The 17057-nt window shown below is 41.5% G+C and overlaps 1 protein-coding gene across 2 annotated transcripts in view; it reads left to right on the forward strand.

Moving 5' to 3' along the window:
• The first annotated feature begins 927 nt into the window (after window positions 1-927).
• The window catches only part of Cdhr18 (cadherin related family member 18), a 90451-nt gene continuing 74321 nt past the window's right edge, over window positions 928-17057 (forward strand). Inside the window, 3 exon segments of one of the 2 annotated variants that reach the window (NM_001308479.1) lie at window positions 928-1134; window positions 10533-10729; window positions 12950-13121. In NM_001308479.1, the coding sequence (NP_001295408.1) occupies window positions 1089-1134; window positions 10533-10729; window positions 12950-13121 (415 nt within the window). In that variant the 5' untranslated portion in view covers window positions 928-1088. 2 annotated transcript variants of the gene reach the window in all.

The following is a 17057-nucleotide window of genomic DNA, read 5'->3' on the forward strand; positions in this document are numbered from 1 at the left end:
CATCTATGACAGGTCAAAGCCTGGTTCAAACACAGCATTCCTGGCTCTCAGCAATAGCCTCCTGTTGAACACACACACAAGATTGCATAATCCTATTTCAGTCACCATAGCAACAGTTGACTCCTATAGAGATAGCAATCCACTGAATTCTCTAAATTAGAAATGGCAGACACGGATCCCTGCTGGAACCTGGAATGGATTTGCAAGAAGCAATGGGGTGTGATAGAGAGGGGTGGGAACTCTGGCAAACTGTAAAATATTGGGCCAATCAACTGTTACTGAACTAAACATTTTTGAGAAGCTTTGTGAGTATGGAAATGGGATCCACAGCTCATACTCAGCTCTGAGGTCAGCACTCTGCTGCCTTTTCCAGATATTCTTGTGTGAATTCTCCCAGCAGCCAGGTCTTTTGTCATTGGTAGTCTTAGAGCAGGTCCTTCTACTACTGAAGGTTTCAACTTGAATGTCATAACATGGGATGGCCCTTGGCCACTTTCAGGCTGGTTTTGCATTTCCTCTCTAATCTGCTCTGCTTAGCAACTTGAGATCCCTCTGTAAATCTGGCAGGCTGGCTCTTGATTTTAAGGTGAGGTGTAATAAACACATTAAGCAGGAGGTGACACTGGGAGTGGGGTCACTCTAAAGGAATCCTTTTGAATCTTAATGGACCGAGCCCAGTGAGCACATCTCCTGAAAAGCTTCCACTAAAGCAGGCCATCCCCTCCCTCCTCACTTCCAACACCTCCCCTCTACCCTTCACTGCCTCATCCCAAACACACTCCCACCCCAAATATCCATGTCAATTTTCCACCGCCCACCAAACATCCCCTCCCAACCCATCCCCCCACTGTCCTCTGACTCCAGAGTCAGAGATTTTTTTTACCTCCTGGTTTAAGTAAATTCAGTTGCTGGAGCTTTAGCCTTACAGGGCGAAGGTGTCATTTTACAGATTAAGGAAATGTGTACTTGGTGCCTAGAGACATGTCTCAATAAGGTGACTGCAGCAAGAATGTGAACATCTTAGAAATTAGCCAACTCAAGAGAGCTGGGACAGTGTCTCTGTGGCAGCTGGAGCACTTGAATCAACCATGCTTTCTTCCCGGTTCCTCCTCCTCGTATTGCTTGCTGCCTCAGGTTAGTGTTTCCGACTTTGTACTCTTAGCTACTGAAGCAATGGTTGGATTGTCAGCCTCTGGGCTCCTTTTCACTTGCCCTGGAGCACTCATTGGAGACGGTCTTTTGAACTCTAGCTCTTCTTGACTGAACCTCATTGGATAATCTACCTTCTTATCAAAATCTTTTCACATATATATTAATGGGCATCAGGGCAAGTTCTCTGGGAGGCAACTGGCCGTCTCTACTTGTATCTAAAATCTGGAACTTCAGGAGGCAAACTTCCACCCGTAGAAGGTTTACCTACAGTACTGCACAGTGAAAAAGATGTATGTGGCCCGTTTGTAATATCAAGAACTAGGGGAGATATCTGCAGAAGATAAAGTAACTGGTGCATGAGTGAAAAATAATAATAATAATATAAGGTAAAGGAAAGGACATGGTGGAGAAGAAAGTTCATTGTAAATATGTGGGAGAGCCTAGCCAGAGACACACACATCTGGGAGAGCCCAGAGTGATCATGACCCTGAACGTTGTGGGGAGAGGGGGAGGGGAAAAGAGAGAGAGGCCAAGTACAGAAGCCAGGAAGTCGAAGGTACAAAAGGAGGGACAAGTAACCAAAATGGATTATATAGGGAGGAGCCTCTTGGGGGAAGGGCAGCTCAAACCCTGGGCTGGAGAGTTTAGGGTAGAGGATGGGCTAGGCCAGCTTGTCCTGGTTTGAAACAACATCCCTATATCTATGCCACAGTGTCACAGCAACACACTCTGATACACAGGCAAAATGCACACTGTGGACTGTAAATGCTTTAGAAGTATGAATTCAAGAATATCTCTTTTAAATGTGTGTTTGATTCATAGCTAGGTGGGCTGGACATTCAAGGAAATTCAAATACTAAGAATGTACCAAGGATTATTTTGGAGATTACAGGTAGAAATGGTAGAGTTGGAGAGATGGGGAAGGATATATAGATGATTTAAGTTTTACTCTATTTTATATATTTCCTTATTGATTAAAGTAACAGATTCTACTTTGCATGAAGAAAAGCATGTAACATGTCTTACTGATGCTTTGTTCAAAGGATATTTTAAGTACTTTGGATCAAGTAACATCATCTTACCATCTTAAACAAAAATTCAACAGTGTAGTTACAGGCTCTCCTCCTTCTCCTTCTCCTTCTCCTCCTTCTCCTTCTCCTTCTCCTTCTTCTTCTCCTCCTTCTCCTTCTCCTTCTCCTTCTCCTCCTTTTCCTTCTCCTCCTTCTCCTTCTCCTTCTTCTCCTTCTCCTCCTTTTCCTTCTCCTCCTTCTCCTTCTCCTTCTTCTCCTTCTCCTCCTTTTCCTTTTCCTTCTCCTTCCTTCTCCTTCTCCTCCTTTTCCTTCTCCTTCTCCTTCTCCTTCTCCTTCTCCTTCTCCTTCTCCTTCTTCTTCTAGACAAAGTCTCACTGTGTGGTCCTGGAAAGTCTGGAACTTACTGAAATCTCCCTGCCTCTGCTTCCTGTAGCACACAGGAAGGATTAAAGGAATGCCTCTCTGTTTTGAATTTTTGTGATGGGGTCTCATACTATAGCTTAAGTTGCCCTCCAACCCACAGTCCCTGGCCTCAGTCTCTTGATCAGGACAATAAATTTGTGCTACTCTTCCCTACCCTAGAAGAACTTTCTTAAAATATATGGAATACTGTGACTGAATCCAGTGTTCTTGTGGTATATATATTATACATATATGTGTACACAAAACACATATATCTACACATATATTTTATAAAATATTTTCCACCTCAATTTTAGTATTTTAAAAATCCGTGTTTCTAAATTCACACAGTAGGCCCCACATCCCTACATGAGTTGATGAGTTGAGCAGTAGCCACCCTTGTTACCTAGGAGTCCACGTTCAGTTTATTATAGTCCTCACCAGTCCCTGATGTCTGACAAGGAACAGAGCTGCTTTGTTTTACTGTGAAACCAAGCTCTTTGTTTTTGAAACAAAATATACGTTTAAAAAGTTAAATTAATTAATTTTTCAGGGCAATGGGCAGCGAGGCATTATTAGGTGCAGAAATAAACACCTAGCTACGTGCCCCAACCAATAGAACTGGACCATAAAATCTGACCTAATTAAATGGCATGCACTTACAAGCTTTCAAATGCATTCAACGTCACATAAAATCTACATAACTAGCAAGGAAGACTCTATTTACTCTGTTTCTCATTAAGCTAAGTACTAACGGAGTACCTACTGTGGGGCAGACACTGTCCTTGGAACTGGGCATACAGCAGGGAACAAACACATGATTGTCTCTCATTCTCAAAGTTCGTGTGTTCGGTGGAAGTAGAGCAGAAAACGAACACTATGTGAAGTTGTAAGAGAAAATGCCCACGGTGAGGAAATACCGTCTTTACGAGATCAGAGACATAAAGGAGATGAGTGAGTGGTGATGTCCTGGAAAGATACATTTTGGGCTTCTGTGGTATGTATGAGGAATAGGGAGGCAAACGTGGCTGGAACAGACTGAGCAGACGAGCCGAGTCGGGGCAGCAAATATGAGGTCGGACAGATAAAGCAACCCTACCTGTGGGATTTAACATCCTCACTTCCTTATTTTTTGTGTATGCGCATGCTTGCCCACAGTGCGCATGCTTGCCCACAGTGCGCATGCGGAGGGCAGGGGCTAAGAGGGTGTCGGATCACAGCTTCTCTCTTGTCACAGGAGGCAGGGTTTCTTTGATGTTTACTGCCACATATGCCAGGCAGGTTGGACTGCTGCTGCCTTGGAGGATTTTTCTGTCTCCGCCTCTGTTTAGGAATGTCGAGGTTATGGACAGGACCTTAGGTACATTCTAGAGAACAGAACTCAAGTCTTCCTGTGTGGGCAGCAAGTGCTTGTCTCACTGAACTGTCTTTCTAGCCCTCCTAGAAAAGGCATGGAAGAGTCCTCTAGAGGCGGTTCATGTTTCTTGTCTGTCATCAAAACCATCAACCACTTATCCGTCTCAATGTTTGCATTTTTTTTTTTCAGTGTCTTTTGCTTCCCCCTTACATATGACAAACTCTTAAGATGGGATGGGACAGGCAATCCAAGACTTCTTTCTTCTACTTAATCACAACTTCAGGGTTCACCGCGTCATAACAGTATAATATGTACTATGGAAGTTAGGACCTAGATATTCTTGCTAGGGCAAAAGGGTCATTCTGTCTGTCACAAGCGCCAGTGTTACTAAATCACCCCCGCCATCCTCCCTCACACTGACAGCATATACACACACCTCTGGAATGCATATTTTAATCATAGAGAAAAAGTTTTAAACTGGGCTATGAAATATACAGAGAGAAGTCCTTGGTCAAAACTCCAGGTTGGAATTTTCCAGAACGGAGCTTGACGCGTCTGAAAGCATTCTAAAGCATGTACTTGAAGGCAGAAGAGGTACAGGCTGGAGAATGATGACTCTTTGATGGCTGCAGAGAGCTCTGAACCATTAGAATCTGCGTTAGATCTTACAAGAGTCGCGAGAGGCCTCTTTGGAGCACAGGTGTGTTAACTCTCTAGCACGTCAATGCCAGAGGACACCATCAAGCGACAAGGTAGAGGTGCCGGCTGATGGAAGCTGTGTCCCTGTGCACTGAACTAACAAAATCTAAAATGGAGTTTGCACACATCTGCCTAACGCCTCTTCCCTGAGTGATCCGTCTTTCCAGTGAGCCTTAGTAACTTGGAGTGGGAATGGAGACAGATGGGAGATGGAATTTCTAGGTTCCCTAACATCTGTTTTACCTCAGCATCAAACACTGGATCAACTAAACTGGCGTGGCAAATCTGTTTACTTATAAGCTCTTATTTTTCAACGTGGGAGCAAAGTTGATTTCTCTTGTCTTCTAAGTGAGTGCTTTTAAATCTTATTTTAATTTATAAGGCACATCATCTGTAAGTAAGGAACTCTGACTTCTTTTCCTATTTGCATCCACTTAATCTCTTTCCCTTGTCTTAGGTCTGGCTCAGACTTCAATTACTATATTGAACAAGACTGGGAAACGTGGATGTCCCGGTAGGACTCCTGCTTTTAGGGAAATGCTTTGATGTTTTTTTCCACTTAGCACGGTGTTGACTTGTTGTGTATTGCTTTCATTATATTTAGATATGTCTCCTGTATTCCTAGAGTTTCCTGGGCTTTTATTATGGAGTTTTGATTTCGACAGAGGCCTTATCTGCTTCTTATGAGTTGATCATGTGATTTCTGTCTTTGAACTCATTTGTGTCACATGTATTGATTTGCATTCGTCGAAACACCCTGAATCTCTTCTGATGCTTCCTTGAATTTGGTTTGCAAGTATTATATTGAGATTTTTTTTTTTATTTTGTCTCTTTGTTCATTGGAGGGTCGGCCTCTAATTGTTTTTTTGTTGTTGGGTCTTTATGTGGCTTTGGCATTATGATAACACTGATTTCACAAAAAGAATATGTAAGCAAATTTTCTGTTTTTATTTTATGGGTTATTTGAGTAGTGATGGTAGTTTTTTTTTTTCTTTGAGATTCTGGTAGAACTTGCATTGTATCAGTTGGGCCCTGGGGGATGGATATGAGTAGGTCACATACATCTAGAAAGTTACAATTTCTTTTACATTAATAAGTTTAGTAGAGTATAGATTTAAAAAGTATATCCTTTGTTTTCTGAATTCTTCCCAGTAGCTGTTCAAATGTTTCCCTTTTCTAGTTTTATTTTTTTTAAGATTTATTTATTTTATGTATATGAGTACACTGTTGCTATCTTCAGACACACCAGAAGAGGGTATTGGATTCTATTATAGATGGTTGTGAGCCACCATGTGGTTGCTGGGAATTGAACTCAGGACCTCTGGAAGAGCAGTCAGTTTTCTTAACCACTGAGCCATCTCTCCAGCCCCTAGTTTTATTAATTTGAGTCTTCTCCTTTCTTTCTTTCTTTTTTTTTTTGGTTAAATTTGACTAAAGTTTTGTTAATCTTGTTAATATTTCTAAAGAACAAATTTAATTTTTCAGCTCTGTCTTAGTCAGGGTTTCTATTCCTGCACAAACATCAGGACCAAGAAGCAAGTTGGGGAGGAAAGGGTTTATTTGGCTTACACTTCCACATTGCTGTCCATCACCAAAGGAAGTCAGGACTGGAACTCAAGAAGGCCAGGAAGCAGGAACTGATGCAGAGGACATGGAGGGATGTTTCTTACTGGCTTGCTACCCCTGGCTTGCTCAGCTTGCTCTCTTATAGAACCCAAGACCACCAGCCCAGGGACAGCACTACCTGCAATGGGCTGGGTCCTCCCACCTTGACCACTAGTTGAGAAAATGCCTTACAGCTGGGTCTCATGAAGGCAGTTCCACACCTGAGGCTCGTTTTCTGTGATAACTCCAGCCTGTGTCAAGTCGACACACAAAACTAGCCAGCACAACCTCTATTTCATTAATTTCAACACCTATTTTGATTATCTCTTCAGTATACAATTTTTGGGTTTTTAAAAAAATGCCTTCAGGTGCATCATTAAGTAATCAATTTGTTATCTGTCTAATTTTTTTATGTAGGCACATGATTCAATAAACTTTCCTCTTAGGATGCCTTCCTTGTTTCATTGACTCATATCACAGATTTTTGTATGTTTCATTCCATTCCAGTGATTTTTAAAATTTCCTTCTTTTTTCTTCTCTGATTTAGTAATTATTCAGTAGTGTGTTATTTCGTCCATGCACTTTCTATTGTTGTTGACATAGCTTTGTTCACTGTGGTTGTATAGAATACTGAATGTTATCTCAGTTTTTCTCTTTTTCTTGAGATTGGCTTTGTGGCTAATTTTGGAGAAAGTTTCATGGGATGCTGAGGAGAATGTATGTTCTTTAATGTCTGAGTGGAATGTTTTATAGATGTCTATTAGGTCCATTTAATTTGTAATATCATAGGTACCTCTGGGTTTGGGAAAGTTTCTTCTATGATTGTATTGAGAATATCCTCTATGTCTTTGCTATGGTATTGTTCTCCTTTCTCATAACTCAAAATTTAGGTCTTTTCATGATGTTCCCAAGCTCTTCCTTGGGTGTTCATATGTTTATTTAGAAATTCTCATTGATTTTTTACTGAGTGATATAATCCTCCTACCTTTTCTTGTAGCCCATTTTCTGTTTCTGACATGAGCTGTTCTGTTGGGGAGTCTTTCCACTTAGTTTTTAATTTGTCTGACTGAGTTTTTCATTTCCAGCATCATTTCTGTTTGGCCTTTCTTCAGCAATTCCCTTTTTTTAATTTAATTTTCATATCTTGGGTTGATACCCTTATTTAATTTGACTCTTTGTTGGGAGTTGTTCAGATGATGCTATGTAGTCAAATGCTAAATGCTGTACCCTAAGAACAAATTTCTACAAACATCAGCCTCTGTTGTGCAAAACTTACTCCCCAATTTAAAACCATTGGTTAAATAAAAATGGCTACAGCAAATTACTGGGGAGAATGGAGAGATAGAGTTTTGAGCTACCCAATTGGAGGGGGATCACAGGCAGGGACAGTTGGAGAAGGAAAAAAGGAGAGAGAAGGAGCATAGAGAAGGAGAAGATGGAGAGAACAGGAGGTCTTCATTAGTCATGACGGAGCAGCAGCACGGTTCAGAGACAAATGCCTCCCCAGAACACCAAACTGCTCGAGCAGAAATAACCAGGAAGATTGAAGCAGCAGGTATTTGGGGAGCACAACTGGGGAAGTAGCCGGTCTAGTGTTAGAGAATTGGATTAGAGGTAATCCCCCAGTGACTGCACAGAGCCTAATAACTAAATCATAGTTCAAGTCTCATTCATCTGAAGCCAGACAGGGATGGACATAGTTCTTTTACTTTTTTGGGATGTCCTCCGAATTATTTGCTCACAGTTATGATTATTCTTCGTAAGATCCCTCAGGTCATTTTGAATCAGATTTATTACTGTGAGATTAGGAACTTTTGTGGGTGACATACTGTCATGGTTTTCATTTACTTTTGTTCCTGTGGTAGGACGTGCGCATCTGAAATAGTGTGTTAGTTGTGTGTTTCTTTTGCTCAAATCATCTTTCTTATTTCTGGGGAGACGTGTACAATGTTCAGGACTTCTTCCGAGGGTTTGGGACCTTGTTTTCTGATGTGGAACTTGTGCTGAGGATTCCAGGTTCTCCTCTGCCTGACCAGCATTCAAAGGGCAGCACATTCCTTGCTGGTCTTCTCCTCTGCTGCTGTTGTCTTCTTCTTCTTCTTCTTCTTCTTCTTCTTCTTCTTCTTCTTCTTCTTCTTCTTCTTCTTCTTCTTCTTCTTCTTCTTCTTCTTCTTCTTCTTCTTCTTCTTCTTCTTCTCCTCCTTCTCCTTCTCCTTCTCCTTCTCCTTCTCCTTCTCCTTCTCCTTCTCCTTCTCCTTCTTCTCCTTCTTCCTCTTCTCCTTCTCCTCTCCTCCTCCTCCTCTTCTTCTTCCTGAATTTCTTTTTTTTCTTTTCTTTTCCCCCCATTTTTATTAGATTTGGGTATTTCTTATTTACATTTCAAATATTATTCCCTTTCCCGGTTTCCTGTCCATCAGCCCCCTAACCCCTCCCCCTCCCCTTCTATATGGATGTTCCCCTTCCCATCCACCCCCATTACCCCCCCCCATATTCCCCTAAACTGGGGGGTCCAACCTTGGCAGGACCAAGGGCTTCCCCTTCCACTGGTGCCCCAACAAGGCTATTCACTGCTACATATGCAGTTGGAGCCCAGGTTAGTCCATGTATAGTCTTTGGGTAGTGGTTTAGTCCCTGGAAGCTCTGGTTGGTTGGCATTGTTGTTCATATGGGGTCTCAAGCCACTGCAGCTCTTTCAGTCCTTTCTCTAATTCCTCCAATGGGCGTCTCATTCTCAGTTCAGTGGTTTGCTCCTAGCATTTGCCTCTGTATTTGACATGTTCTGGCTGTGTCTCTCAGGAGAGATCTATGTACGGCTCCTGTCGGTCTGCACTTCTTTGCTTCATCCATCTTGTCTAGTTTGGTGGCTGTATACGTATGGGCCACATGTGGGGCAGGCTCTGAATGGCCCTTCCTTCAGTCTCTGCTCTAGCTGCTCTGTGTGGAGTGAGCTCTGTTCAAAGCAAATGGTGGGGACAGTAGACATAGGGAAGTTGGGTGTGTAGTCAGGAGGATTGTGGGAAGAATATGGCTCTTCAGGTATCCAGGCTTCTTATGAAGTGATTACAGGGTGGACTGTGTTACTTGTATGAGGTGCATGGCTCTGAGTGGTCTTCCAGTGGTAGGGGCTGGTAGTGTATGCTGGATGGAGCTAGCTGTATGAGGTACACATGGGTGGGCAGGTGGGTAGTGCCACATATGAAGTGTGGCTCCATGAGGTCCTCAAGGGTGGGCATGAAATGGTAATGTTAAGAGTGAAGAAGCAAAGGGTTTTGTTCTCATGGTGCCAACTTAATTTTGTCATTTTCCAAAGAGTTCTGAGATTCTAGCCAGACTCTGCCTTGGTTAAAGACAAGAGTCAGTTGAAATTAAGGGAAGAAAGCAAGGAAAGAAGGAAAAGGAGGAACAAGGGAGGGCAGTTCCGTGAGCTGTGTAATGACTCTTTGCTCTGAATGCATTGTGACTTTGAGTGTTCATTTCTCGATACTGCAGGGTAGACGATATTCATAGAAAACAACGACACTTGAAAAGCCACTTCTATCAGCCTTTCACAGTGTCTAACAAAATATGTAGTGAGTCATAAGATGAAATCTACAACTGCTGTGAGAGTGACTGGGAAGTATATATTGAGAATGATGGCCAATGATCTACACAGCTTCCCTCTTAAGTAATGGTAATCGGATGTCCAAGTAGTTCAAAGACATTTCTCACAGAATGACATCAGTTGCTTTAGAAAAAATAGATAGCTTGCCTACATGTTCATATGGCTAATAAGAGGGAAGACTGGGGCCTGAGTCAAAGTATGTGTGAGATTTAAAAGTGCCCCTTTGATAAGTTCCCCTCCATTACCTTCCCAGCCACTGCTATCACCTTGTAGATAGGTCCATTTCCCAAATTTGAACTTCTGAGGATCTTTGATTTTCCCAAATTTTTATTTTGATTTATAAGTTAGTTTCAGTCATTTAATGCCATTGGATGTGAATAGGCAAATTTGGGGTTAAAATTCTAGCTCTGACATTGCTGGCTGTGTCACATAAGGTCTTTTCTGTAGCTTTAACTTTCTTCAGTGCAAAACAGAACTGAGAGTAGTTATTGCAAGCGCCCCTGTAACAAAAGGTCTCAGACCACCAGCAATGCTAGGCACCTAACTCAACTTATTATTTGGGAATTCCAAGGAAAAAAGTACTAAGTGGGTACTGCACTTTTCCTCTGGGGCTTCGCACATGAAAGAAGTTGGGAAGCCTTGTAGAGATCTACATAATAAAGTCTAGTTTTGTGTTTTCTCTAAGGTGTTCATGCTGCTCCAAGTTTTGTTGTGGAGAATGCTGGCCCTCTCCTGGAAAACGCCTCTGATCACACACGGGTTGCCACGGTCACCATATCTCTCTCACCTCACACTTCTTTGCTTGGAGATCCTGTGATCCTTAATGCCAGCCCCACAGTGCATCCTTTTGTGCTGTCCCATAGATCCTCACACCTCTGGGATGTAAGTACGGAGGTAGAAAGTATTAGCATACCTCAAGAGATCTAAATGAGACTCTCTTCTGTCTTACATTTTATTGCTTGTTTAGTTTGGTGTGTGTATGTGTGTGTGTGTGTGTGTGTGTGTGTGTGTGTGTGTGTGTTGTTTGTGTGTGTTGTTTGTTTTATATAGTTTAGGCTGGCCTTGAACTCCTGATCTCTTTTCTTGGCCTTCTAAGTATAAGGATTATGGGTTTGTACTAACATGCCCAGCCCTCTTGCATGCTTTTAATTAATTTAACATTTCATTCTTTGGGACTTTATAATGTGTCAGACATTCTCAAATTCTTTGAGAATAACAAAGATTACCTGTTTTATAGGTACTTATTGAGTGAGGGTCTTGTCAGATGCAAGGTACCTTATTCTTAATAAATAAATAAAATAAAGTTGTAAATATGACATGGGCAAGGAAATACAAGCTCTCAGATAGGTGGGAGTTCAAACAAAGGCATATGGTCTACTCAGAGTTCCCTGAAGTAGCTCTATGTGAAAAGCAATTTGCAGATTGGGCAGGAATTGAATAAAAGAAACCATTCCAGGTCAGGCGCAAAGGCTCTGTAGAAAGAAGGATCCTGATATGGAGAAAGGACGAGACCTAAAAGAGGGAGTGCGGTGAGAAATCTCACTTCAAAGGAGATAAAGGACAGAGCTTGTGGAGGTGGGGAGATACATTGGGAAGTGCTACCTATTATCTAGATCTCATAAAGCTAATTCTCCCACTGGGAGAAGGTCACACAGGCATAGTGCTCATCCTAAGAGATCTCGGTTCCCTATGATCAGAATTACTCAAATATACTGCAAGGCTATTGCATGCCTGGCATTCACCTGGTCTTTCTGCATTGGGCCCCCTGGGACCTAAAGGAGGATCCAATTCAGTGCACTAACAGCATCAGGGCAGCATAGTTGAACTGACCTAGACTGGTTTGGCTTCAGGCTGTGGTTATCTCTTGTACCCCTCAAACCCCAAGGCTCTAAAAGCAGTGACTAGCAGAAGCATATTTAGCCAGGACAAAAGGAAAGCCAGAGGATAAGTTTGAGCCCACGTGTACATTTACTCACGTCTCCTCATAGGATATTGGCTGAAGAAAGTCACGTGCCCAAGCCATAGGAACTGCAAAGTCACATGGCAAGCGTCAGAAACATGCGAGCAATGATAGAATATGGCAGAAAAGAGACATGATCTGCTAATGCTTTAAATGGGATCACTAGTAACTTCTGTGGGCACATATTCTAGAGGGACAAGTTATTCAAAAGGACCTAGGATATTTGTACCAAATCATGGGATAACCAGCTTTTCAAATTTGCTTCCAGTGTGAATTTGGTGTACAATACTGTCTTATACTTGTGCTCTGTTCAGCTTCTACTATAAGCCCAGTTAACAAAATTCTTCCACGACTCTGTAGTCTTGCTCCTGCTCTTATGATCATGTGACAAACTTATGAGCCTGCTTTTCCTCTGTGTGCCCCCTGCCTATGAGCACTATGGACCTAGGTAATTGCTTGCTTTTCTGTGTTTCTGTTCTGTTTCCCGTAAAATGAGATGAACAGTAACCATATTTCCTCACTTAGGCTGACAAAGTGATTTTGTAAGATAATGCATGTGAAGTTCCATTTTGCTGTGTAGGCCATAATAAATAGTTGATACCTAGTATTTGTTCTATAGTAAATATATTTATAGTGCAATACTTAGCTAGGTTACAAATATTAAAGACACAATGAATAAGGTCACATTATTAAAATGATATCCTTACTGGATGTGGAAGTACATACCTTTAATCCCAGGACTAAGAGCCAAGGATGTAGAATCATGAGTTTGAGCAATTGAAGTACATGTCTCAAAACAAAAACAAGTTGCCAGTGTGGTGGCTCCCAGTTTTAACCCTAGAACTTGAGAGGTTGGGACAGAAGGATTGCTATGAGTTTGAATCTGTCTTGCTTTACAAATTGAGCAATAGGTCTACCTGGGTTATAGTATGAGACCACGTCTCATACTAACTAACCAACTAATAAACTAAAACCAAAAAGACCAAACCCAAACCAAATAAATAAATAATCAAACAAGTAAAAAGTAGTATTGATTAGTTCTGAATAGCATTAAAAGCAGTTTGATTATGAGATGACATCATAGCATAAAAACATACCTGCAAGTGACTTTTACTATCATTGTGCCCTTTTTCACATTTTAGTTACTTCTCACTGGAGCACCCAAGCTGGACTTTGAGGTGGTAGCACTCTATTCCTTGACAATATATGCCAAAGACAACCAAGGGGCAACAGCAGCCCAGACCATTCTTGTCCAGATCGAAGATGTGAACGAGCCTCCTGATTTCATTGGGCCACTTGCCCAGAAAAATCAAGGTACCAAGGGTCTGTTTGGGGGCAAAGGAAGCCCTGAGGACACAGATGTAGGTCCTGTGCTCTATGTCTTATGTGCTTCATGGTGCTCTGGCTATAAGGGCTAAAGGAGAATGATAATTAACAACACTTCGGCTGGTGTGATGGTTCAGCAAATGAATGGGTTTGTAATGTAAGCCCAATGACCAGAGTGTGACCCCTGGAACCCACAGTACAAATAGAGAACTGACTCCTGAAGGTTGTCGCCTGAACACCATACCTGTTATGACATATGCATGCCTCCCACCCCCACACACACTAGCTGGGCACTGACTACGTCTACGTATCACCCTAAAATCTTTAAGTGGATTGCTTGTTTAACATTCATAGCACTGGAGGGGAGTTCTTTTATTCCCTTAGTCCCACTGCACAGAAAACAGACTGAAGTAATTTTCTCAGTATTGAAAATAATCCATGTAACTCTTTTATCACAGTGTACTAAAATCAATCTCTTAAATGTGTTTAGTTGTTAAACCAGAAGTTTCCGGAGACCTGTGGTGAATTCTTTTTTGTTCTTTCTCCCACCTTGTAGGTGGCTCTTTGCCTCTCTCTTGACTCTATTTATCATTCTATGAAGTCAAATACTTAATTTTTTTTTGGTGAGGGGAACATTCATTTTAATAAAAGCAAGGAAATAATTCATCTGGTAATTGAAAAAAATATCTATAACAATTATTTTTTTATTAACTTGAGTATTTCTTATATACATTTCGAGTGTTATTCCCTTTCCCGTTTTCCGGGCAAACATCCCCCCTCCTTTGTTATGGGTGTTCCCCTCCCCATCCTCCCCCCATTGCCACCCTCCCCCCAACAGTCTAGTTCACTGGGGGTTCAGTCTTAGCAGGACCCAGGGCTTCCTCTTCCACTGGTGCTCTTACTAGGATATTCATTGCTACCTATGAGGTCAGAGTCCAGGGTCAGTCCATGTATAGTCTTTAGGTAGTGGCTTAGTCCCTGGAAGCTCTGGTTGCTTGGCATTGTTGTACATATGGGGTCTCGAGCCCCTTCAAGCTCTTCCAGTCCTTTCTCTGATTCCTTCAACGGGGGTCCTATTCTCAGTTCAGTGGTTTGCTGCTGGCATTCGCCTCTGTATTTGCTGTATTCTGGCTGTGTCTCTCAGGAGCGATCTACATCCGGGTCCTGTCGGTCTGCACTTCTTTGCTTCATCCATCTTGTCTAATTGGATGGCTGTATATGTATGGGCCACATGTGGGGCAGGCTCTGAATGGGTGTTCCTTCAGTCTCTGTTTTAATCTTTGCCTCTATTCCCTGCCAAGGGTATTCTTGTTCCCCTTTTAAAGAAGGAGTGAAGCATTCACATTTTGATCATCCGTCTTGAGTTTCATTTGTTCTAGGCATCTAGGGTAATTCAAGCATTTGGGCTAATAGCCACTTATCAATGAGTGCATACCATGTATGTCTTTCTGTGATTGGGTTAGCTCACTCAGGATGATATTTTCCAGTTCCAAACATTTGCCTACGAATTTCATAAAGTCATTGTTTTTGATAGCTGAGTAATATTCCATTGTGCAGATGTACCACATTTTCTGTATCCATTCCTCTGTTGAAGGGCATCTGGGTTCTTTCCATTTTCTGGCTATTATAAATAAGGCTGCGATGAACATAGTGGAGCACGTGTCTCTTTTATATGTTGAGGCATCTTTTGGGTATATGCCCAAGAGAGGTATAGCTGGATCCTCAGGCAGTTCAATGTCCAATTTTCTGAGGAACCTCCAGACTGATTTCCAGAATGGTTTTACCAGTCTGCAATCCCACCAACAATGGAGGAGTTTTCCTCTTTCTCCACATCCTCGCCAGCATCTGCTGTCACCTGAGTTTTTGATCTTAGCCATTCTCACTGGTGTGAGGTGAAATCTCAGGGTTGTTTTGATTTGCATTTCCCTTATGACTAAAGATGTTGAACATTTCTTTAGGTGTTTCTCAGCCATTCGGCATTCCTCAGCTGTGAATTCTTTGTTTAGCTCTGAACCCCATTTTTTAATAGGGTTATTTGTTTCCCTGCGGTCTAACTTCTTGAGTTCTTTGTATATTTTGGATATAAGGCCTCTATCTGTTGTAGGATTGGTAAAGATCTTTTCCCAATCTGTTGGTTGCCGTTTTGTCCTAACCACAGTGTCCTTTGCCTTACAGAAGCTTTGCAGTTTTATGAGATCCCATTTGTCGATTCTTGATCTTAGAGCATAAGCCATTGGTGTTTTGTTCAGGAAATTTTTTCCAGTGCTTATGTGTTCCAGATGCTTCCCTAGTTTTTCTTCTATTAGTTTGAGTGTGTCTGGTTTGATGTGGAGGTCCTTGATCCACTTGGACTTAAGCTTTGTACAGGGTGATAAGCATGGATCGATCTGCATTCTTCTACATGTTGCCCTCCAGTTGAACCAGCACCATTTGCTGAAAATGCTATCTTTTTTCCATTGGATGGTTTTGGCTCCTTTGTCAAAAATCAAGTGACCATAGGTGTGTGGGTTCATTTCTGGGTCTTCAATTCTATTCCATTGGTCTATCTGTCTGTCTCTGTACCAATACCATGCAGTTTTTATCACTATTGCTCTGTAATACTGCTTGAGTTCAGGGATAGTGATTCCCCCTGAAGTCCTTTTATTGTTGAGGATAGTTTTAGCTATCCTGGGTTTTTTGTTATTCCAGATGAATTTGCAAAATGTTCTGTCTAACTCTTTGAAGAATTGGATTGGTATTTTGATGGGGATTGCATTGAATCTGTAGATTGCTTTTGGTAAAATGGCCATTTTTACTATATTAATCCTGCCAATCCATGAGCATGGGAGATCTTTCCATCTTCTGAGGTCTTCTTCAATTTCTTTCTTCAGTGTCTTGAAGTTCTTATTGTACAAATCTTTTACTTGCTTGGTTAAAGTCACACCGAGGTACTTTATATTATTTGGGTCTATTATGAAGGGTGTCATTTCCCTAATTTCTTTCTCGGCTAGTTTCTCTTTTGTGTAGAGGAAGGCTACTGATTTATTTGAGTTAATTTTATTCCCAGCCACTTTGCTGAAGTTGTTTATCAGCTTTAGTAGTTCTCTGGTGGAACTTTTGGGATCACTTAAATATACTATCATATCATCTGCAAATAGTGATATTTTCACTTCTTCTTTTCCGATCTGTATCCTCTTGACCTCCTTTTGTTGTCTGATTGGTCTGGCTAGAACTTCAAGAACTATATTGAATAAGTAGGGAGAGAGTGGGCAGCCTTGTTTAGTCCCTGATTTTAGTGGGATTGCTTCAAGTTTCTCTCCATTTAGTTTAATGTTAGCAACTGGTTTGCTGTATATGGCTTTTACTATGTTTAGGTATGGGCCTTGAATTCCTATTCTTTCAGGACTTTTATCATGAAGGGGTGTTGAATTTTGTCAAATGCTTTCTCAGCATCTAATGAAATGATCATGTGGTTTTGTTCTTTCAGTTTGTTTATATAATGGATCACGTTGATGGTTTTCCGTATATTAAACCATCCCTGCATGCCTGGGATGAAGCCTACTTGATCATGGTGGATGATTGTTTTGATGTGCTCTTGGATTCTGTTTGCCAGAATTTTATTGAGTATTTTTGCGTCGATATTCATAAGGGAAATTGGTCTGAAGTTCTCTTTCTTTGTTGGGTCTTTGTGTGGTTTAGGTATAAGAGTAATTGTGTCTTCATAGAAGGAATTCAGTAGTGCTCCATCTGTTTCAATTTTGTGGAATAGTTTGGATAATATTGGTATGAGGTCTTCTATGAAGGTCTGATAGAATTCTGCACTAAACCCGTCTAGACCTGGGCTCTTTTTGGTTGGGAGACCTTTAATGACTGCTTCTATTTCCTTAGGAGTTATGGGGTTGTTTAACTGGTTTATCTGTTCCTGATTTAACTTCGGTATCTGGT

This window comes from Rattus norvegicus, chromosome 15 (genome assembly GCF_021556685.1).
Source record: "Rattus norvegicus strain SHRSP/BbbUtx chromosome 15, alternate assembly SHRSP_T2T, whole genome shotgun sequence".
NCBI classification, from domain to species: domain Eukaryota; kingdom Metazoa; phylum Chordata; class Mammalia; order Rodentia; family Muridae; genus Rattus; species Rattus norvegicus.